Consider the following 22,381-nt stretch of genomic DNA (forward strand, 5'->3'; position numbering starts at 1 on the left):
TTGGTACATTTCAAGCACTTTAGCCTTCCAGGACACCAGACTGCTGATGAAAACCATCTTCCGTGGGCGCCATGTTAATGAGAGGCCAAATTTCATATGCTTGCAAACTTTCCCCCCCGCCCCCGCCTCTTGCTGCACTGCACCCCCTCCCCCCAATAAAAGATTGCATCAGAGAGAAAGAAAGAGAGATTTCCATAATTTATAGTATGGGCATTTCACTGGGGACAAGCGCTAATCTGTACTTACCGATACATTTAAGAAAATGCATCCTCCCGCAAGCCTGCACCATTTATGACTCTTGGCACAAACCGCAATGCTCAGTCTTCAATTAAGGGACACCTTAGGGTTCATTATCACACAATCACTCCCTGTGAACCATGCCAAATGCTGTTTTGGCACAGAGCTTGGAAGATGAATTAGAAGGAAGTCTTCTCTGTAATGCCCTCTCCGAAGTCCCATTACCGTCATCGGCCCTACGCCCTCCCTCCCGCCGGCCCCTCCCCCTTCTTTCCAAGTGCCTTTCACTATTCAATTTCTCAACGTCAAACTCGATTCTCTAGAGGTGTAGTTAAAGATGCCACATCTCCTTTTTGTCTTCCGGCTCTCAACAGGCCTGCAATGGCCGCAGATGGGCTGTTCTCCACACCCCTTTTCAGCCTAAAGGAGCTGCCACAGATGCTTTCCCCTCCTCTCCAAGCCCGGGTAGAGAAAAGACGGAGGCCGGGACTGCAAAGGCGCAGGCCGGTGCGAGCCCCATGGGGGCTCCAACCGGGACCTCCGCAGGACCCTGTGCCTAAACTGAGACACGACTCCCGCGGAAGGGCAAAGGTGGGGCTGGCACACTCAGTGCCAGCAGACAACCATGTCCAAAGCCAGTTGCCCCAACCAGCGGGAAAGGAAGGAGGACCAAAAACAGAAGTCGAGGGCCAACCTTTCTTCCTTAATGTCCCACAGTTGCCACGTGTCCTGACCCACAGGACCCTCTATGACAGCCCTATGGGGAAGGACACCTCCTTTGTTTCTGGAATGAAAATGCCAACACAAAACAAGCACATGTGCTGGCACTTCGCAGCTCTCACAGACCCAGGGCCCACCAGGGGCATGGGGCTTCGAAAGAGTAGGTACCGCCAGAGCCACAGGTGAGCAGAGGCCAGGGGGGAGAGGGTGACAGGCAGCAGCAGCCGGGGAAACCCTACCAAGCCTTCATCAGTGACCTGATTTCTCAGGCGAGTGAATGTGCATGGGCCGGGAGGGGACAGGGGTGGGGAAGGGGGTGCGGGGAAAGGGGGCTGATTCCTCGCACACCCTCCAGTGAATCTTCCAGCTCAGCTTATGGATGACAGTGAGAGAAACTCCACTGACTGACTTCTTGGTGTCACCACCACTTAGAGATGCTTGGATGTGTCAGGAAAATGGGGCTGAGCGTAACCAAAGCTCTCAAGTCAAGCTGCCGAATTATACAATGCCATTAAAATAAAATTAGTTTAACGAAGTAGCTAGACATCTAGGCTGCGCACCACCTAAGTCGGGCCGGCTAGTGGAGACCATCGGGGAAGAACCCTCTTCCCTCCTCTTCCCGGTTCGGGCCAGCGGCGGGGGTGGGGGAAGGACAAGCGAATGGAAGGCACACAGGCTGACAATACTCCGCCCACAAGACGTCTTGTGGAAATTTTATTATATAGAGTGTAAAATGAATTGTCAGTCAAATAAAAAGAACACTTTTTTAAAAACAACATGCATAACATTTTCCAATTGCCTTTTTTAATAGTTAGACATCTCAAGCATTATAAGAAAAATACAGAGCGAAAAACAGGAATTATAACTTCAGTACATTTTAAACGGAATGTCCCTCAGGTCAATTAAAAATGCAAGAAAAAAATAGCTTCAATTCCGTTTTTTCCTTTAAAAATACACGTTATCTGTACAAGATACACTACAGTAAACATTGAAAACCATATTATCCCTTTTATTAAATCAAAATTATTTAATTCATACTGTGGTTAATACTAGATTTATTTATTCATCTAGTTAATTTGACAAATATTAAGAAAATATTTAAAAGAAAAAAGCAAAAAAAACACCTTGGAATTAAAAAATAGTTACTACATTTTTATACGGTTTAATGTTCCACAGTGTTTGTTAAAAGTTATATTGAATTTCTTAATATTAAAAATAACAGTATTTATATTTCTGAGAGAATAGAGAAAGGTTTTTTGTTTTGTTTTTAAAACAAGCTTGGAGGTCTTAGATACACAATTGCAACTGGTAATGGAGACATGAAAAAAACGTATGCTAAACACATGAACACATTTTTATATTACCCCTTTAGAACTCTAGAAATTATACAAACCCTGTAAAATGCCCCCTCCCAATCCCTGTTGGACAGCAATACAATTATCTGTCTCAATTCAGAATTCACATAATTAATTACAAAACATAATAGTTCAGTTTTTTAAAAAATGCAATAAAACCAGACAGCCAAGATACAAGAAATTAGAAGTAAAACATTTAATGAATTTACACATTTAAGAATACTTAAATACTGTTTAAAAATTTTAAAAAAGAATTTGTTACATACTACCTAAGACTTCCAAGCCACTTTCTGTTGCAACAGAAAAAACTGCAAATAAAAAGGACACAAAACGAAACGAAACAAAAAACGCCATGTTGAAATGTCACTGCTCTGAGGCACATTCTGGTGCCTGAATTTGCAGGTATTGCTCCAAAAAGAATCCCAGAGCTTACACAAGTGAAGTAACAAACAAAAATAATGAAACAAAAATGATCAGCAATTTTTAGTAACTAATTTCCCCGATTTTTAGAAAAATTCTGTTAATCTAAATATAGTGTTTCACAGAACAAAATAAAGGTTCTTCATCAAAAGGTTTGCAAATCTAAAAACCTGTTACAAATAGGTTTTCTTTCACAATGATTTCGAAAGGAGAGACCAGCTGAGAGCACGTTGTTCTACTGCTCCTGTGGGAGGAAGGGGAAGGAGTTAGACTGGTGACAAATTCTCAAATCCATGTGTCGGTGGGGAGGTGACAGGTCACCCTCTCCCCTCTGGCTCCTCAACAGGCGCCAACACACAGATGTCTAAGCAGCGCCACCAGGCCTCACGGTCACGGGATCTAGCTGGGACAAAACCTCTCTTGAAGAGGTGGTCCCAGGCTTCTCTGCCCCCTGGGGACTCTGGGCAGGGTAAGGCAGCACGAGAGCGGGACTTCTCGGTTACCACCAGCCCTGACACGGTTCCCCAGGCCCAGACAACAATTTGGCAATGAGATGCCCAATCAGCTTGTGAGTCCAGGGCGGGAGGTAACTGGCACGTTATCCACAGGGACCTGACTGGCATCAGGTCACCTGAAATATGCTCCGTGGGAACATTTGGCCCTCCTCCCTTCTTTAATAAGAATCCACTTTGGCTTCTGGACAAGCCCTCCAGGTTTCTGTGCAGGACAAGGGAGCTGGCAATCTGCCCCGCCCTGCCTGCAGGGGCCGAGACGCACCTCTTGCTGCCCAGCCTGGCCACTCTGCCCTCACTGGAACAGCAGCTGCATGTGCCCCCCACAGTCCCTACTTGAGGTGCCAGACTTGCTCTCTTCTAAGCTTCTCATTTACAGTGAGAGAAACTGAGGCCCAGGGGAAGAAGGACTACTTCTGAGCACTGAGGTCTGGGACCTAGATTTGAGGGAAATCAGGCACTTCTCTATGAAGGGCTGCATAACCGACTCTCCGCCCACTTGGCCCAAACCCTCGCCCTGGAGCAAGGAGGGGAGTCAGGGCTACGGCTGGGCGCTCACAGACTGCGAGGACTGGGCCCTCCTCAGCCCAGCGCTTCCAGCCTGGGGTCAGGAAACACAGAGGGCTGGAGACGGGGCTGGGGGCTGGCTACAGACCTGGCTGTGGGCCTGAGCCTGGCCTAGTGTCTGTCCGTAGAAAGCGACCTGCTGCCTGTAGTACTCCGCCCAGGCCATGGTGTAGTCCGGCGGGGAGCTGGCCTGAGGGGCAGTGCTGGCGGCGTGACCTGATTGACGAAGGAAGAAACACAGGGTCATGGGAGCGGGGACGCGCTGAGGCGGTGTGTGGGGATCCTTCCCAAAGGCCCTGGGCATCTGCTTTCCACCGGACAGCTGGAAGGTGAGGCCACGGGCGAGGCGACCACCTGGGAACGCCGTGGTACACTGTGCAGTCTGGTGCCGCCCAAGTGCCGTTGCCCTTTTGTTGCCCGTCCCTGCTCTGCCCCACGTGAAGGCAAACCTTGGCATCCGTCTTCTCTCAGAGCACATTCTCTGCACCTGTCCGCCTGCCCCATCAGCCCCCGGTGCCGGATGCTGGCAGGGCTGGGTAGGAAGGGAAGGGCTTAGTCTGGGTGCCCGTGTTGGTGCCCAGACCCCGTGAGGAGCTTGAAACACAGGCTGGCGTGTCTGGGACCTGGATTTGGGAGGTCTCGGGCAGACCCAGCCTGACCTTCCACCAGGCTCCCCACAGGCCGGGGACCCCAAAGTCCCCACCCTTGGCCCCAGCGATGATTCCAACACGAGGGTGAAGGTTTCTCTGGTAGCCTCTGCCCTGAGCTATTCCAACCAGCAAGTAACACCTCAGATGAGGCACGGGAACCTTTCCTTTAAACAACACCCAGATGCCCTGGTCTAATCATTCTGGCACATAGAGTTTAGTACGAATTTTAAATCATTCACCACAGGTTTTGTTGTTTTTTTTTTTTCCTTGTTAGGTTCCCTCTCTCCCACTTTTAGAGACTGGTTTAATTTATGGTCCAGTTAAGAAAATGGGCTTAGGAAGAAAAACTGACAACTCAGCACCTGCGCCAATGTTAGGCTTCCTTCCCTGAGTTTTGCCATCTCTTTTCTCTCCCCTGCCCTGGAACAGCCCCAGCGAGCTGGGCAGCACCGAGACAGACAACAGGACACCCTGGCGGTCTGTGTCCGGGCCAGGCAGCACCCAACCAGAATCATTCCATTCCAAAGGGGACAGCCAGGGCCGGGCATGAGCGTGCACTTCCAGGTGCCACTCCCACCTCTAGGTCCTCTGAGTCCAGCAGGGGGAGACCAGAGAAGAGGAGGGGACAGCAGGCCTCTGCCAGGCAGAAATGCAGCACCGCAGCCACTGACTACGCCCAGGCTCCTCCGACAGAGACAGACAGACAGGCAGGCAGGCACGGAAGCGGCGGACAAAGCAAGTATTGAGGTCAACGCACTTGGGGAAGGCATTAAAGGAAAAAAAGATGACAGCAAGCATGGACAATTAAGCCTCCAGGCTCGAGGGGACTCTGTCACTGGGGACCTGCTTGTCAAGAAGGCCATCGCACTCACTCTGTTTTTTGTAATAGTCTTCCCAGGCCTTGCTGTAGTCGGGCTGGCTGCTCTGCGGCTGGCTCTGCTGGCCTGTGCAGGGAACACAAAAGCAGTCAGGCCTGCCCGGCTTCCTCACCTCAGCACCTCGGCCCCCAGCTCGCCAGCTGCAGGCCCTGCTCTGCGCTCACTCCTGGCGCACAGGCTCCACAAGCCCCGGAAGGCGGCAGCTGGCTGGCCGTGGGAGGCGTAGGGAACCCATAGTGGAGGGGCCGACGGCCACAGTGGCACCTGATCTCCATCTAGCCTCAGGCCTTTCCGGGGTGGGAGAAGAGGGAAACAGTGTGTGGGGTTGTTTCAGCCCCTTCCTCATGTGCAGAATCTGGGGTGCATGCTCTCCCACGCTGGCAGTGGACTGGAGTCAGCGGAATGGAGCAGCAGTGCCCTGCCCGGGGGGAGGGCAAGAGAGGGTTAAAGGACCTGACCACAACAACACATCAGGACCTTCCTTTCTGTGAGGTCAGGGCTAGCTCAAGTGTCCACCTGCCACGGCCCACAAAGACCCCTTCAACGTCTCTTCCGCTGTCAGAGTCACAGTTTGCAGCAGGCAGGATGAGCCCCTAAACTCACAGCAGAAGGTGTCCTCTGCTAGTCAGATCCCTGCAACCGCGGAGGAGCACGGGAAGAAGTGAGAAAGGGGCTGGAGAGAAGGGAGAAGATGCCCCGCTCTTCCCCCAACAGGGACAGGACAACAGAGACGGGAGGAGGAACGCAGGCAGCAAAAACTTCCTCAGACATGAAGGAGTGGGCAAGCAGGACTGCTTCCCAGCAAGATCTCACTGGCCAAAACCAATTCTCAATTCCCAAATCCCCTGAAGAAACAAACAGACTGGTGGCAGTGGCTCACACCTGTAACCTCAGCACTTTGGGAGGCCAAGGAGGGAAGATCGCTTGAGGCCAGGAGTTCAAGACCAGCCCGGGCAACGTAGTGAGACTCTGTCTCTACAAAAAAATAACAATTAAAAAAAAATAAGCTAGGTGTGGTGGTGCAAGTAGCGGGTAGTTCCAGCTACTTGGGAGGCAGAGGTAGGACAGCTTGAGCCCAGGAATTTGAGGTTGCCGTGAGCTATGATTGAGCCACTGCACTCTAGCCTGGGTGGCAGAGGGAGAACCTGTCTCAAAAACAAAAACAAAACCAAAAACAAAAAAACCCCAACCAAAAAAACAAAATAAGCAAAGCTCAACAACATGAGATGAAGGTTCTCAAACAGCGGCAAAAAAACCAGGCCTTCCTTGTGTTTTCCTTTTTTTCTTTTACTCATCCCAGAGGCCTCCACCCTTGTAGGTCTGCCTGGCCCACCTGAAGCAGGCAGGGGCGCCTCTGCAAACCACGCCCCAGGGGCCGTTTCCCCTGCAGGGGAAGGACATGTCCCTTCTCAGGCCTCAACATCTCCAAGGTGTAGGGCTTCCCATAGGCCCTGCGTCCTGGCACAATGGGGGCAAAATGTGAATACGATACCTTGTGCCCCAATGCCCCTGGCACCGTGGGACCGCCTCCCACTGCGAGGGGAGGAGATGGAGTTGACAAGGAGCATCAGAAGTGGAGAGAAGAAAACATGACCAGGTTTCAAGACAAACAAGCACAGTGAACCAGGGACATGGGATCTGGATGGTGTGCTGGTGTTCCCTGTGGAGTCCTCTACAGCGTTTGAGATGTTTCATAATAAAACATTAGGGGGAAAAAGGGAAAAAACCACAACCATACAATTTCAGAGCTTGCAAAAGTTCTTTCGAGATCAAATCCAAACCCTTCATTTTACGTGTGACCAAAGTGGAGCCCCAGGAAAGGAAGGCGGTGGTGGTGCCTAAGGCCACACAGCGCTGGCCTCCAGACTGCCCAAGGGACGGGCAGCAGAACCCCAGAGAGCAGGCGTTGCCCCTTGCAAGTGAGGCCACGACACACACAGATGGAAACTTCAGATGGGTTAAAAGAATCTGAATTTCACTCAGGCAAGGGCTTGGTTTTGTTTTGCGAAGGCTGGGCACGATGGGCCACGCCACGACAAAAGCCAAGAAGGACTGCTGGCACGACTTGGGTGGAGTGGGCAGCGGGTCTGACTCCACCTGGGACCTTCTCCTTCAAAACCAGTTTCCCTGGGGAGGGGCACTCGGCAGAAGTGATTCTCTACTGTTTGCTCTCTGGAAAGTTCAGGAGAGAGAGCACACCTTGCTAAGATGCTGGAGAGATGAGAGGAAGATGGTCACCTGAGGCTGAGGGAATGGGTAGGGTCCCCGGACGCAGAGCTCCAGGCCAGGAGCTGGTGGCCCTCAGAGTGGGGAGGGAGGGAGGGGGCAGGAGAGGCTCCATGCAAACCTCACCCACGGCCCACCTGCTTGTGGGGTACAAAAGTGCAGAAGCCCACAGCTCTGAGAAGGACAGGTGGGCCAAGACAGTGCCAACCCCACGTCCCCACCCCAGAGGACTGGAGCCATCCCCTTCGGAAGCCCTCCCTGTGCTTGCATGTCCCGTGGTACAGGTCTGCTGGTGGCTCCCAGTGTCCCAGGAGGCTCCCTGACCTCTCTGGGAAGGGCACCCTGGGCCTGGTGGCCAAGCGCTGGAATGACCAGCTCCACGGCCTCCGCGAGCCCCAGACTTTGGCCACAGCCTTTCTGGAGGGCGTGCACACCCCCCTCGCCCCACGGTCACTTACTTGGGACCTGCTGTGTGGGCTGCTGCCACGCCTGGTAGGTGCTGCCCCAGCCCTGGGTCAAAAAGGCTGGAGGACCACTGTGGATGACAGAAGAGTCACTCATTCCAGTGTGGGCCATGTCCCCCCTTGTCCCTCTTTTCACCGCTTACCTCCCTCACCCCCAACCAAGCACCAGGGCCCCTGGCCCCTCGTGTGGGCAGCACGCGAGCGACGGCCCTAGTGCTGTCTGCCCCTGGCCGGAGTAAGGCAGGTCACCTACCTCACAGGGGTGCTGTGGGGGTTCCCATTCACTTTAGCAGCCATGTTTGGGAAGCAGCCTGAGCTCCTCGAGGGAAAGGTGCTGTGGCGAGGGAAAGCCATGAAGACAGCCGCTGAGTCCCCACACCACACAGGCTCTGCAAAGTTGCTCTCCCGCCCGGGGTGGCAAGCTCCCCTTGGGGACACTGGCAGTGACCGGGACGCCCTCTGCCCTCCGGGGAGGCTCTCGCCCCATCTCTGGTCAGCGAGCGGTGGACTGGCCAGAGGGACGACTGGGGAGAGGCAAGTCAGTGAGTCCTACCCACACCCTAGAACTTCAGGCCGTGGCCAGCACACCCTAGCAACGGCGGAATAGGAGGAAAGGAGGCCCTCTGGGGAGCAGCCGGATTTGCCCAAGCAAGATTGGTGGCAAAAGACTCACTTTTGATGAGGTGCGGCAGGTGGCTGGCTGAAGGGACTCTGTCCAAAGGCTCCAGGTGCTCCAAGACTGGTCCCCTGTGGTGGCACAGAGGAAGCTCTCACCTCCTGTTGGCTGCACCTCTGCCCTCTGCCCAGGCCCGCCCCAAGGCAAACCCCAGCTTCTGAGCAGACGGAGTCGAGTGAAATAGAGACACCTACAGCACTCACACTAGCCTTCCTTCCCCAGTGGCCTTCACTTGCAGAAATGGCTTCGAGTGACCAATACCACACACAGCCGATACTGGCACCACCACAATTGCCCTGGCATGTCACGCTGAGGGTAGGGACCAACCTGCTCGACTCTCCCGTCAACTTAGGCTGGCCCAAGGCTCTCTCTGCCATTCTACGTCCCCAATGAGGTGAGCAGTGGCCCATCTGTCCTCCATCAACATTCCCTTTCTTTATCTGCTTTGAGGTGCCTGAAACTAAAGCCAGAGTCAATGAAAACTGCCTGCGGGGCTGGCCGCCAGGCAATGCCAGCTGAGTCCAGGGGCAGCGCCGGGGGAGGCTGCCTCAGTGCTCATCTAAGCCTGCAGGGGACAGGGCTCTGGGGACTGGGCTGTGGTGGCTGTGGGGGGTTCTGCCCACGGCTTCCTTCACCGCTCCTGGCATTCCCTGGGTCTCCAACCTTCCCCTTGGCAAAGTGGGAGGGGGCTGCCCTCACGTGATGTGTGGACCCAAAGGCACAGGAAGCACAAGGTTCTGGGGAAAAACAGGTACCTTGGACATCCAAAAGAAAAGCCAGCTATTATCAAGCTGGGTAGGAAAGGACCTGGTACGTACACCAACTTTCTCATCTATGAGATGCCTGGCCACCTCGATCTGCTGAGGAACGCCCCTGATGGTGAACATCCGCAGGCTGGGGTCGGTGTTGGGCGGGGGGTTCCGCTGAAGCTCCACGTGTGCTCCCGATTGCTGATTTATGCTTTTGATGTTCTCACCCCCTGCAGGCAGAAGAGGGGAGACAGGAGAATGAATGGCAACTGTGGCCACCCTGAGGCTTTGCAGTCCTTCCTTCTGAAGAGGGTAAAAGGGTATTTCCCGCACATTAGCCTTTGCCCTGACAGTAGAGTACTTTCTATTTACTTTTAAGTGGTTCTAACAAGATGCAGTGCTCTCTATTTGCAAAATCAGCTGTTTGGAGTCAGGCTAAGGCCACAGACACCACTTGGCACCTGCATGTAGAGGCCCCAAGTGGCCCAGTAACGAGGCAGGGGCCGAGGCCTGCTGTCTACATACAACAGAGTTCACCCCTGGGAGGCCGCCTGCAGTCCTCCCACCCCAGCCAGGGAGAGGCACTGTACCCTTCTCAGCGCAAGAATGGCGATCCAATGGCCCCTCCATGGCACAGCGGGGCCTTCAGCCTGAGCATGCGGCACTACGCTGCCTGCCTCCCTCCCTCCAATTACTTATTCAGCAGGTCTGTTTTGATGGAATATGGTTTGAGTGCACTGATGAGTGTTCTGGGTTCTTTCTTTACCACATTTATCTCAGGCCCAAACATAGTCATTCGTTTCTTTTTATTAGCTCAGAACCACTAAAACTAAACATTTGATTATGAACAACAGCAACAAAGTCACATTTATTTTAAATCAATGTTATAGAAATCTAAAATATAAATTTGAAAACTTTGCGAGAGTCTGAGGCAATATTGCAGAATTATAAAAGGATCAGTGTTTCATACATTCTGGTAATAAAAGCATTATCATTCCAAAAAAAAAAAAAAAAAAAGTCAAAGGCATGGCCACAGCCCCCAACAATGCCTGGACCCCACTTGGGCCTTTAATATCTCATCCTGTCACTCCTCAAGTCCCCGCCTCCTCCGTGGTGGGGATGGGTCTAGACAGAGGCAGTCCAAGCATAGGGGTCACAGAGGCCTGGGTGGAGAGGAGCTAATGAAAATTTAGTTGAACTCTTTGAAAAACCTGTGAGAGTCCCAGTCTCTTAATGAAATCTGCATAACAGAAGGCTCACCAGTGTAACAATGGTTGGATTCTTCTTTTGAAATTCCACAGAACTCACAGAACAGATCTGCTCTGCTCAAGTGGGGTGGGGGGGGCATGGGGAGGTGTGGTTAAAAGGAGCCAGAACACAAGGAAAACTTTACGGCGCAGAGTTCTGCAAAACCGGGAAAAGACAATCTGTATCTGGTGAAAATCAGGGCAGCACCCTGGCCACAGCCAGAACAGACCCCAAGTGACAGGTGCCATTTCACTGCGACAGTCTACAATTCTCCAAACACTCCAGCCTTCCTTCCACTCTGCTGTTGGAAAGCCACGTCTGAACAACCCATCAAGCACACAGGGAGGCGACACTAAGGGCAGATGCAAGCTGCGTCCTGACAGGACTCCCCAGCATCACAAACATGGAGCCTCAGGCTGGCGGTCCTTCCCGGGGACGGCAGGAGCAGCCCTCACGCTGCCGGAAGGACGCCAGGAAACTGATGGCGTGTGGATAAGGCTTTAGGTAAACGTCTGCTCAGGGAGGAGGTCAGTTAAGTTTAGGGTGGCAGAAAATCCCAACAAGGTAATCTTGTGTTTATGACTTTCTTAAAGTGCTCGTAGAGCTTCAGAAAAGCAGCCCTAGCGTCTTCTAAGCCAGCCAGGCCTACTTGTCTCGTTGTCTCGGGGACGCATGGCCAGTGCGCGCAGCTCTGTCTGGCCTCCAGGCAGGCCCACGCCCCTGCTGGACCTTTCCCCAGGCCTTCACTCAGAGGTCATGGATTCCATCTTCTTCAGACCTAAAAAGCAAGCAGCTTGGCTCCTAGGCAAGGGTTTTTGGGGAGCAGTGAAGAGAAAAGAGTGTGGAGGCCGTTTCCACAGGCCCACCCAGGACCTCAGGGATCTTGCCAGCCGCTACCAAGACACCACTTGGTCTGGAGGCCGGAGTGTGAGAGGCCAGCCAGCCAGGCCTCCAGCCCTCCCCATCGGGCCAGGGACCAGCAGCCCCAGAGAGCCTTGGCCAGGGCCTGGGAGCATGCTAATAAGGTGAGGAAGCGCCACAAAACTGCACGGGGCCGGAAGGAGTTAATTTAAGTTCATCTTCCTTCAAAATGAGGTCAACAGCTTGGCACATGGTGGCTGTCTATAGACTCATTTAGCAGCCCGTTCCATTCTTCCACCTGACGGGGGGCAGAAGCGACCCACCAGCCACCCCCGGCTGGACGTGAAATCGTAAAGCAATTAATCAAACAGCCTAAAAGGCCTGGCTGACAAGAGCAGGCCGGCCTCGCTATCTGCCAGTGCTGCTGTGTTTATCATGGAAATCTGGCAGGGGCCCGGGGAGGCCTGTGTCTGTCCAGGGCTGGAGCTGGGGACAGCAGGGCCTGGCTGTGTGGGGTCCTCTCCTCACCCAGGCGCCAGGCCCAAGGGAGAGACATGCCTCACACCGGCCCCGAGGGTGTGTGTGGAAGGGGGGGTGACACAGAAAGACCCTCCCCATGTCCAGTGAAATGTTTACTGGGCTTCCTCAGGCTGCTATTTGAACACGGGGATAAGCAGCAGTTGCTGCTTTGTTTTCTTGTGACTGTCCTCTAGGAGTCCACTCAGGATGACTCTGTGGAGGGCAAGTTACAAGGAGCTGTTCTGTGAGCATCAGGCTGAGCCACAAGGACCTGCCACAGTGAGGACAGTGAGGTTGGGTCAGGGCTGGAAGAGACACACATGCAAATGAAAACCTTGTTGACAAAATAGTGTTCAAAAGGCCAAGAAACCTAGCCTAGTCCTCAACCTACAGGTGCCAACTGGATTCAGTCTCCTGCAGTCAGATGGGTGGGCTGGGTGCGGCACGCGACAACAGGTACATCCCTCCAGAAACTTAAAACAAACCCGTGTTCCTACCACCCCTGAGTGGTTAATAATCTAAAAGACAACATGGATACAGGAGATAAACACTCTGAAAGAGCGTGAAACCCACACTGGCCACAAGCAGGGACGAGCGCAGCTCCCAGGAGGTGAACCAGAGATGAGGAGGGATTCCCACCCACCCCAGTTCCTGCGCTTTGGGGTGAGGACACTCCCAAGTCGTGCTCCCTGCAATGTGAGCTGCGATCAAACAGCGAAGAGGTATTTGGTGATCAAAGAAATTTGAGAAACTCTGGGGAGAAGACTATTTATTTCCTCCATATGCTGTTGAATACATAATGAAGGCAAATACAAAACCCGAAGACAAATGGGAATCTGCCGCTGGCAGTGAGGGATGCCTCAGAGCCCCCTGGAAGCTAAGCCCGCTGCCCCGCTGGGGGAAGGGCCTCAAAGCCATGCCCCTGCTCTCAGCGGCCTTCCTTGGTTCCAAGGCCAGCAGAGATGGTCCAGCACCGATGGCCCAGGAACCTGCCCATTCTCTCTCTCGTTTCTCGCTGAACGACGGGAAGGAGCTACATTAGCCATTAATGAGAGTTTCTACCTGATGTTCTCTAAAATGCCTAGAAACAACTAACAAATCAATTTTTATTTCCCTCCACAGGGTGTCTGTTACTTATGATAAATGTGCTGAAAGGATAAAAACCATTCTCACATGTTGTGTCAATAAAGACCAAATACCCAAAGCCAGTGAGGGAAAGAGGGACACACGGTCAGAAAGCACCTTTACTGAGGACTCGATCTTAACTGTCCCCTTAGATCCCTGGAGGTGAGTTAATGACTAGTCAGTCACTCTACAGAGGTTCAGAGGCCCCCACCTTGCTCGGGGCATCCTTTCAATAATCTGAGCTGCTTCTATAGGCCGTGGGTCTTACTTCTCGTCTATTCATATTCAATAATGAAAAATTCGCTTTCCCCCACCCACAACAGGCCACCAGCAAGCTCAGAGAAGACCCACGCAAAGCAGGGTTCAGCAGACGGCAGCCGGTGCCAGCCTTGGCAGCCCCAGGCAGCTGCAGCAAGGAGACTTCACCTCATGCTCCAGAGGTCTACGGGACCTGCCTTCCCTCAGGCACAACAGCTGGAGGGGGATGTGAAGCCCCAGCAGCTGCCTCTTACCTTTGCCTATGACGAGGCCACACTTATCTGCAGGCACCGTGTATGTTATCTCCTGGACGCCACCAGGGGTTCCCACGCTCCAGTCACCACGACTGCGGCCTCTTCCTCTGGCTACTGCCAGGCCTCCGAAACCATCTCTTTCCTGGGAAGAAAGCAAGGCCCTAGTGATGATCTCTGCCACTGCTGCCAGCACCACTCCTCATCTTTTCCAGGGAGCAGGTTAAGTGACAGGATGTAATTGATGCCACACATTAGAACCTAGCACCGTTCCATACTTCAGATTATGAAGCACTCTTTCAAACCAGATTTAACACAATCACAGGTGCATTTGAGGAGGCTGTGTGCAGATAAATCCATGTGGTTACATAAACGGTACAAATATACCCAACTAAAACAGGCAGTCAGATATAAACCCCAGATTTGAAGCCCAAAGGCCCTTTACTTGGAGTTTTAATTGCTGGGCCCTAATCTACAGGTATCAAGAGTTGTTTTTTTCCTTGAAGCTAAGGCTGCTCTTTCCTGTGGCTGACATATGCTGGGCCTATTGGAAGCCAGATGTGAGGTACTAATAAGCGCTGGGCACTTGAAAGTGACAGACGTGACAATGTGCCTGCCCCTCCTCAACCAGGCTGCAGGGAAGACCAATCCAGTCACTGCTCTGAGTCACCATACCTGGCACTCCCACAAGCAAAAAGGACTGTAAGAAAAACTGGTTGTCCTGCCCCCAAGAAAAGGCAGAATTATGTTCAAGAGTGATCACTCAGGGATGCTTCTGAGGGGAGGGACAGAGGGGGAACAGCCAGGTGCTGCCATCCGTGGTCAGGGGCCAGAGAAGTCTCTGCAACTTTCTCACCCTGGTCACCCAGCACACAGTAAAGCCTAAATCTCACACCTAAAAGAGGGAGATTCCTTCCATTCAGAGGGTAACAAATCTCATTCCAGCCTCTGACCTCTGAGTCACTTTAGAGCTCCAGTATTTAAAATCTTTTAAATCTTGAGGGCAAACTTGGTCCAGCCAAGAGATATTTCATGGAAGGGATGAGCTGAACAGGTTTTCAACACAGTAAAGAAATGTTTGTCAAAACCACCTCCTGTCGATTAAGAGCAAACTGAACATTTACCCAGAATCTGAACCGGCAGAAAGCTGAGATAATTGAAGTGCCTTTTCCCTACACTCTGCTTTTATGAGAGACAACTGACAAGTAAACAAGGCAATTTTAGGGATTTATGTCAAAACACACAAACACACGTGCGCATCTGGCCAACTTTCTATGGATCTTGCGGGCAAGGCTCTCTCCCAAACATCTTAGAGCCTCTGCAGCACAAGGTTCATAAACTCTTACTATAAAAAATGATGTCAGAAATCATTTAGTGGCTTTTCCGAACTTATACAATCCTAAGAATTGCCTGAGACTCTAGTTAAAACCCAAGATCTTCCAGTGGATATTCTGATTCAGTACATCTGGGGTGGGGGCCTACAAATCTGTAATCTTAGCAAGTACCCCCAGATGGCTCTTTGGGGATCACGTGGGGAACACGTCCTGGTGCAAACCCCTCAGTGTGCTGCTGAGAAAACTGGGCCCAGAGAAGTCTGGAGGCTTGTCCAAGGTCACATGGCTAGTGGCAGAGCTGGGACTACAATTTCCCATCTAGCGCTTCTATTCTTCAGCTCTGCTTATTCTCAAGTTTTTCTCAGTGCCACATACTCAGAGGACATTGCCAATCCACCATCAGTTACAGAGGCTCCCCAAGGCAAGTCACAATGGGGCAAGTGGAAGTTTTGGTGCTCAAAAGGAGATGCAAACAATGTCATGCAGCTGCTCACATTCCAAAGATGTGCAGGAAATCGAGTGCACGCAGACAGCTTTAGGACTTGAGGATTCTGAAGTGCTTCCTAATGCTAAGATTAGATTTTATTTAATATAGTTTTATATTATAATAAGTACACTTGATTGTTTGAAACTTGGCAATCTGCATGGTATTTACCCAAATAGTTTAACTGGTTAGAAACTCACTGTGTGAAGACAATCTGGATTCTGGGATAATAAAGGGAGGAGAGTAATAAACTAGTAGGAAGAAGAGGCAGATGTAGAAAAGCCGCTGGTTTCCAATGTGACCTGAGAGGGGTCACTGCTCTGTGGTGCTGCCCTGAGAGCTCGGGTGGCACTTTCTACTTTTTTGGGTGAGAGATCTGAACTCCAGAGAGCGGACCCACCTGGGCTGTAAGAATCAGCTCACTGATGATGTGTGCTGCATGCTGACACCGATCTGGAGGGCCCATGACCTGTGCAGCTCTCTCGGGACTGATCCCATCATCTGCAAAACCAGGTGAGAGGTGGGATTAGGAAAAAGCCCAACATTAGAAGGAAACAAAGGTCAATGTGATTCATAATCAATATTCTTACCAGCAGTACCAAAAGAGGAAATAAGAATATCACTAGCTCCAGGGACGCTTTTGGAGTGGTTTGACTGATAAGGAAATGTGTATGATTACATCTTTTTGCACATTCTAGGTCAATATTCATTTCTTGTATAATTACAGCCATTTAAAAAGACATTATTAAACAAATAAAACAAAATTTGAATTAAAAAACCCAGGGAAAAGTGTTACAGCTCTTTTAGAATTTGTCTAGCAGGTTTTCTGGTCCTTACCGGAAGACCCCCCCCACCCCCACCCCCGGGCAACGCAAAAACAAACAAACAAACAAACAAACAAAAAACACCCAGGGAAAAGAGTAGAGCTAATGGCGATAATTTCCAAAATTTAGCCCATCATAGCTTTCTTGACTTCAGACAATGTAAAAAATTCTGCTCATGAAGGTAAATGTATAAAATTTTAAAAGCAATCTTTATTCTAAGATACATGTCCTTTTAAATGATCACTAATTTTATAAAATAAAAATAATAGATGATGCTATTTTTTCAAAAAGACTTTACTTGGTAAAATCAAAAGCTGAAAATGCTATGCTTTTTACTAGTCCAAGAAAAAAAAAAAAAAGGCCTGGAAACCATTCTGGAGAAAGGTGACGGAACCAGCATACATTCAAGGAGAGAAACGAGGGCAGAAGAAATTTAGATTGGTAATCTGGTAGCAGAATGTTGCAAAAAAGAGAAACAAAGAGATCATAAATATGAGCTAATAACAAAGTTTCGTTAAGTGTTTTATAAATCTTCGTGGCACTAAGGATTTTTGAAAATAATCAAAACCAACCTGGTTTAAACTGAATCCTCACACCGGCATCATTCTGGATCTTTTTGATCATTTCCCCATTTCTTCCTATTACAATCCCAACAGCAAACCTAGGCACGGACACCTGGGCACAGAGAAACCAAACCTCATCAGAGCTTTTTCTAAAGCTGTCTTTTTTTTTTTTTTTTGAGACAGAGTCTCACTCTGTTGTCCAGGCTAGAGTGCCGTGGCGTCAGCCTAGCTCACAGCAACCTCAAACTCCTGGGCTCAAGTGATCCTCCTGCCTCAGCCTCCCAGGTAGCTGGGACTACAAGCATGCGCCACCATGCCTGGCTAATTTTTTCTATTTTTAGTTGTTTGGCTAATTTCTTTCTATTTATAGTAGAGACGGGGTCTTGTTTTTGCTCAGGCTGGTCTCGACCTCCTGAGCTCAAGCAATCCTCCCACCTCGGCCTCCCAGAGTGCTAGGATTACAGGTGTGAGTCATCCCACCTGGCCAGCTGTCTTTTTTAAAAGGATTTTTTTTTTCCTTTTTCGAACCAGAGTCTTGCTCTGTCACCTGGGCTAGAGTGCCGTGGTGTCAGCCTAGTTCATGGTAACCTCAAACTCCTGGGCTCAAGCGATCCGCCTGTCTCAGCCTCCCAAGTGGTCGAGACTACAGGCACATGCCACTACACCTGGCTAATTTTTCTATTTTTAGTAGAGATGGGGTCTCACTCTTGCTCAGGCTGGTCTTGAACTCCTGACCTCAAGCAATCCTCCTGCCTCGGCCTCCCAGAGTGCTAGAATTACAGGCGTGAGATACTGCGCCTGGGCAAGGACAGATTTTTTGAATAGACAACTTGGTTTTTATTATAGTGCATTCCTAGAGATGATAAAATAAAGCATTTTTTTCCTTTTAGGAATAATATTGTGGTAGACGATTGCATTCTTGACCATTAAATGAATCCAACAGGTCTGACATTTGACCAAAATAGTTATAAAAATGAAGCAAAAATAAACCTTATAGACAGGTAAAAGATTAAAAATGGTAACTTTACCTTCCAAAGTCTATGAAATAAGCATAAATCTATCATATACATTGGTTCTTTAAAATGTATTTTTTTCCATTTTTAAAAGTTGTGGTAAAATATACATATTTATAATTTAACCATTTGTAAGTATACAATTCAGTGGCACTAAATCATTCACAATGCTGTGTAACCATCACCATTATCTGTCTACACCCAGAACGTTTTCAGTACCCCAACAGCTCTGTATCCATTAAAGAATAACTCTTTTCCCCCAGCATCTGATAACTTCTATTCTACTTTCTGTCTCTATGAATTCGCTTGTACTCTAAACACCCCTGGTAAGTGGAATCACACCATTTGTCCTTATATATCTGGCTTACTGTACTAATGGTATACATGCTGCAGCATATACCAAAATTTCATTCTTAAGGATAAATAGATTTTGATCCCATTTCAACTCATCAATAAAACAGGTTGCCAAGTTTGATACAGTCATGACACAGATTGCCAAGAAAACCTGGACTTTGGTCTTCACCTGGGCAGCAGGCTAACCTCTAAAGAAAAACCCCAAAACCAGGGGGAACAGCCCCCGTGCTCTGAAATGCTCCCTCAGTGTGGGCTGACTGTCCCAGTCCGTCCTCACACCTACCTTGGGAAGTGAGCATACTCTAAAGGTTTCTCAGATGAGACAGAAGTTAAATAACTTGCTCAGGTTAAAGAGCTAATAGAAATGTGACCTACAACTTGAACCCTAATCATTTGCCTACAAACCTGTAATTTAAGCATACCTCTATACTGCCTCCGCCCATTCGGGAGTTGAAATCACCACGTACACCTCGAAAGTCAGCCTGGTCTTTTTCCCGGATGATTTCTAGTACCATTTCTCTTGCTTGCTGCATAAACACAAATAAAAGGCATTATGAGGAAAAAAATTCCAAAAAAAAAAAGACATGATATCAGTGAAATTTCAAGATCAAACCCTCCCAATTTGTGCTTGAAGATTCAGAAGGTGCTCAGCTGTGGGAGAACTCACTACTTATGGGACACGGGAAAGCTGCCACTGAGGGATGTTTGTATCAAATCTTAAACGATGTTTTCTTCACACTGCCCAACATGTCCATACAGATAAGAGTCCACCTTCATTTAAGCCACAGCTGGGTCGGTACATCTGTGTGTGGTCAGAAATCGATTCCTATTACTCCCGGGTGTGTCTTGACGCCACAGCTGGGTCAGTACATCTGTGTGTGGTCAGAAATTGATTCCTATTACTCCCGGGTGTGTCTTGACGCCATTTCTTTTTAGCGGGGAGTGTGGTCTGAGAACTCCCACTGAGGGCAGGTCCACGAGAGAGAGGACTTTGCCAAGGCTGCACATCACAGAGGCGCTCCAGAGAGACAAGACAAGCCAGGGAACATGAACATAGCTCTGGCACTCAGAATTCTTATTTCCGCAACCGACTGGCAAGACTTCCTCATGGATGTGACTGCACGTGAGGCAGATGCAACTGTCCTCTCCCCAAAGAACGCACTTTGTCCATTCTACCCTTGCACGCTGGCCAGCCCACAGCAGCTCTAGCCTCACAGAGTCTGCACTGAAGACCTACTGTACCTAACAACTCAAGGTAATGTGGAAACAGACTGAATCCTGGGTCTGGAAAGAACAAAACCAACCCCAAACAGCAATTTAAGTCTTAGGACATTTGGAGAAATGTGAGTATGTACTGGATATTAGATGATGTTATGGCATTAGTTAGTTTTCTTAGGCCTGATTATTCTTAGGAGACACATGCTAAAGATTTAGGGGTAGAGAGTTGTAACATCTGCCACTTACTTACAAATGGTAAAGAAAAAAACACATGAGTGCACACACATGGCAAAATGTTAGGTGGAGGAGATATGCAGGTACTCATTGTACTTTAACTTCTCTGGATGTTCAAAGTTTTTCATAACAAAAAGTTGGGGAGAGAAAAATACCAACAATTTACCCCAAATATGGCTTCTGTCAAGTAAATGTAGAATACACATAGTTTTTAAATTAAAAAAATATTAAAAACTGTAAGTAAAAATTATTTTCCTGAAAATTTATGAAACATCAATGACACACTTTTGCTTGTGGTTTTTTTCCTACAAAAGACAACCTCAAAGGCTGCCATGGAGAAGGCAGTGGGAAGGGGTACCGAGAGCAGGCACCCTGCATCCCACCAGCTCTCCCAGCTTCGGAGCGTGATGCCATGGAGACCATGAGCTGGACCGCATGAGCAAAGTGAGGAAAGATGAGATGTAATCTGATTTTTAAAAAGGCTGCCTGTTTACACTGAAAGAAAGGTGGAAGCTTTGGGGGAGGCAGGCACACAGGGGACTCTGGCTTGAAGGAAGTAAAGGATCCGGGATAGGAAATAAAGGATCCGGGACAAGATCATGTCTACTACTGCCCTCAATCCTGTTCTAAAACTATTATTTTATAGGTGTACCTTGATCAGTTTAGCCAAATGATAGGGTTCATAATTGGGGGAAATATTTTGCCAGAGACTGGTAACCTTCACTGGATCAAACCCCAATGCTCCCAGAGAGGACTGGCTGTTGGTGGTAGCCTGGCTCACCAAGGTGCGTCACCCTGGAGCTACTCTGAATGCAGCAATGGCAAAGCAGACTGCAGGTGGCAGAAAAAAGTGCATTTCTATCTCACTGAGGACAGACATAATCCCACACACCCATAGGCCACTTGCATTCCTGTATCAGCAAGAGTTGGAAGGGGCTATCTTCCCTGGGAGCTCAGGCCACAGAACGCCTGCTACGAGGGCACATACACACGTGTGTGGCTCTGGCACCAGTGCTCACCTCCAATCCAGCTGAAGGGCTTGCAAAATGGGCCGAGAGAGAACAAGCAAATAAAAGCCAAACAGAGGCTGCATCTAAGCTGGCCATAGGTCAGCAAATCAAAATTGCACCTGATCAGCACTATCCAACAAAACCTTCTACCCTGATGGAAATGTTCTGTCCAAAACAGTCAGCACCAACCTCATGCTCATTGTTGAACACTTCAGTATGGCCAGTATAAAGGAAGCATTTTTATTTAATTTAAATAGCCATATGTAGCTAGTGGCTCCAGCATTGGGCAGCACACCCTAGATTCTTTTCATCACCAAACTTCATGTAGGACAACAGCTTACCTTAATGAAGAAACATCCAGTTTTACAATTCCTTGAGTAAGATAAAAGCTCTAGGCTATCACCAAGTGACAGTCCCACATCCAGGACCCACCCCACCCACTCCATGGTTTCTGTCCTACCTGTACTTTGAATGGGTCTCCAGTAATGCGAAGAGGCTTGTCTGCTCCTGTGGGCAACGGGCCATCCTGGATCATAACCATCTTCACACCTGTCCGCTCCTGTGGGGGACACACCAGCACAACCCTCACTGTCATGAGTGAGAACACGGGACAGCACAGGAAGCTGGACTGGGTCAGGTCATGTCCACAGTAAGCCCATGTGCCACCTATCGCCAGGCACTGCTGACCCTGATCATGAAGGTGGCTTCTGTGAAGGCAGACATACAGGCCACGCAGATCACATCCAAATGGGATGCACAAAACCATCTCCCAAACAATCCTCTTTCCTCTTTTTCCAGCGCTTAGAATACCTGAGCATTAACGAGCTACTTTTAATGAATGCTACACACTGAGCACTAAGGACTCTAACATTATCTGATTAAAACTTTTGAAGAACTATAAGTGAAGCGTCGCCATCTCCCCACTTCACAGATGAAGAGGGCTCTGAGAGTATGTTGCCCAAGGATCCAGAGCCGGGATCCCAAACCCTAAGCTCTTAGATTCTACACTATGATGTCATCCTCATAACCAGGATCCAAGGACTGGGTTTATAAGAGCATGCAAGGCAAGTCACAGCTCCTTACTTGCAACTGCAAAAGCCCCACAGCTCTAAAATAAGAGTTTGTTCATAACTAATTTGGCAGCAGAACTGAACCCATGTAAGTGTATTTCTAGCCTTTCTCTCATTAAGTCTGACTACCGCTGTGTTTAGCTACAGAAATATGCATTTGATTTCAGGGTGCAGCCCTGGGACTTGCTGGGGGTATGGAATTCTGAAACATGTTTGGCCCTAAGTGTCTCAGATGAGGGCTTCTGTCCATGGAGCACTAAGTAATAGGCTCCTATATAAAAAATAGAAGAATGGATATTATTTCAGCTTCATTACAACAGTAAGGCTGGCACTTACCCTTTTTTTATAGACAAGGACCCTGAGCCTTTGAAAAGTGACTGAGCATATTTATGACTCAGCTAATGAGTGGGAGTGCTGAGTCAGAGCTCAACGCCAGACACTGTACTTTGCTGGGAGCTGCTGTCCTCTGATGTAAGAAGCAATCCTCACAGAGTTTCATCACTATAGTGGTTGTGGAAAGTTCATGGGGACCCCTGCCAGGGCACACCTACCAAGCACTTG

At 49.5% G+C, this 22,381-nt stretch overlaps 1 protein-coding gene and 1 non-coding gene across 3 annotated transcripts in view; one reads left to right on the forward strand and one right to left on the reverse strand.

The window, feature by feature from the left end:
• Positions 1 to 1,634: 1,634 nt before the first annotated feature.
• Positions 1,635 to 22,381, reverse strand: part of FUBP3 (far upstream element binding protein 3) — a 52,384-nt gene continuing 31,637 nt past the window's right edge. For both annotated transcript variants that reach the window (XM_045563740.1, XM_045563739.1), the window contains exons 8-19: positions 21,211 to 21,309; positions 18,711 to 18,815; positions 16,931 to 17,033; positions 15,935 to 16,035; positions 13,720 to 13,861; positions 9,524 to 9,684; positions 8,703 to 8,776; positions 8,283 to 8,363; positions 8,024 to 8,100; positions 5,334 to 5,405; positions 3,900 to 4,027; positions 1,635 to 2,976 (exon numbers count right to left, since the gene is read on the reverse strand). In XM_045563740.1, the coding sequence (XP_045419696.1) occupies positions 2,968 to 2,976; positions 3,900 to 4,027; positions 5,334 to 5,405; positions 8,024 to 8,100; positions 8,283 to 8,363; positions 8,703 to 8,776; positions 9,524 to 9,684; positions 13,720 to 13,861; positions 15,935 to 16,035; positions 16,931 to 17,033; positions 18,711 to 18,815; positions 21,211 to 21,309 (1,152 nt within the window). In that variant the 3' untranslated portion in view covers positions 1,635 to 2,967. The remainder of the gene's footprint in view (positions 2,977 to 3,899; positions 4,028 to 5,333; positions 5,406 to 8,023; positions 8,101 to 8,282; positions 8,364 to 8,702; positions 8,777 to 9,523; positions 9,685 to 13,719; positions 13,862 to 15,934; positions 16,036 to 16,930; positions 17,034 to 18,710; positions 18,816 to 21,210; positions 21,310 to 22,381) is intronic.
• LOC123646757 lies at positions 16,322 to 16,383 on the forward strand. Its single transcript, XR_006738011.1, has one exon. It is a non-coding gene; the product is annotated as a U7 small nuclear RNA (small nuclear RNA).

This window comes from Lemur catta, chromosome 10, assembly GCF_020740605.2.
Source record: "Lemur catta isolate mLemCat1 chromosome 10, mLemCat1.pri, whole genome shotgun sequence".
Classification (NCBI taxonomy): Eukaryota; Metazoa; Chordata; class Mammalia; order Primates; family Lemuridae; genus Lemur; species Lemur catta.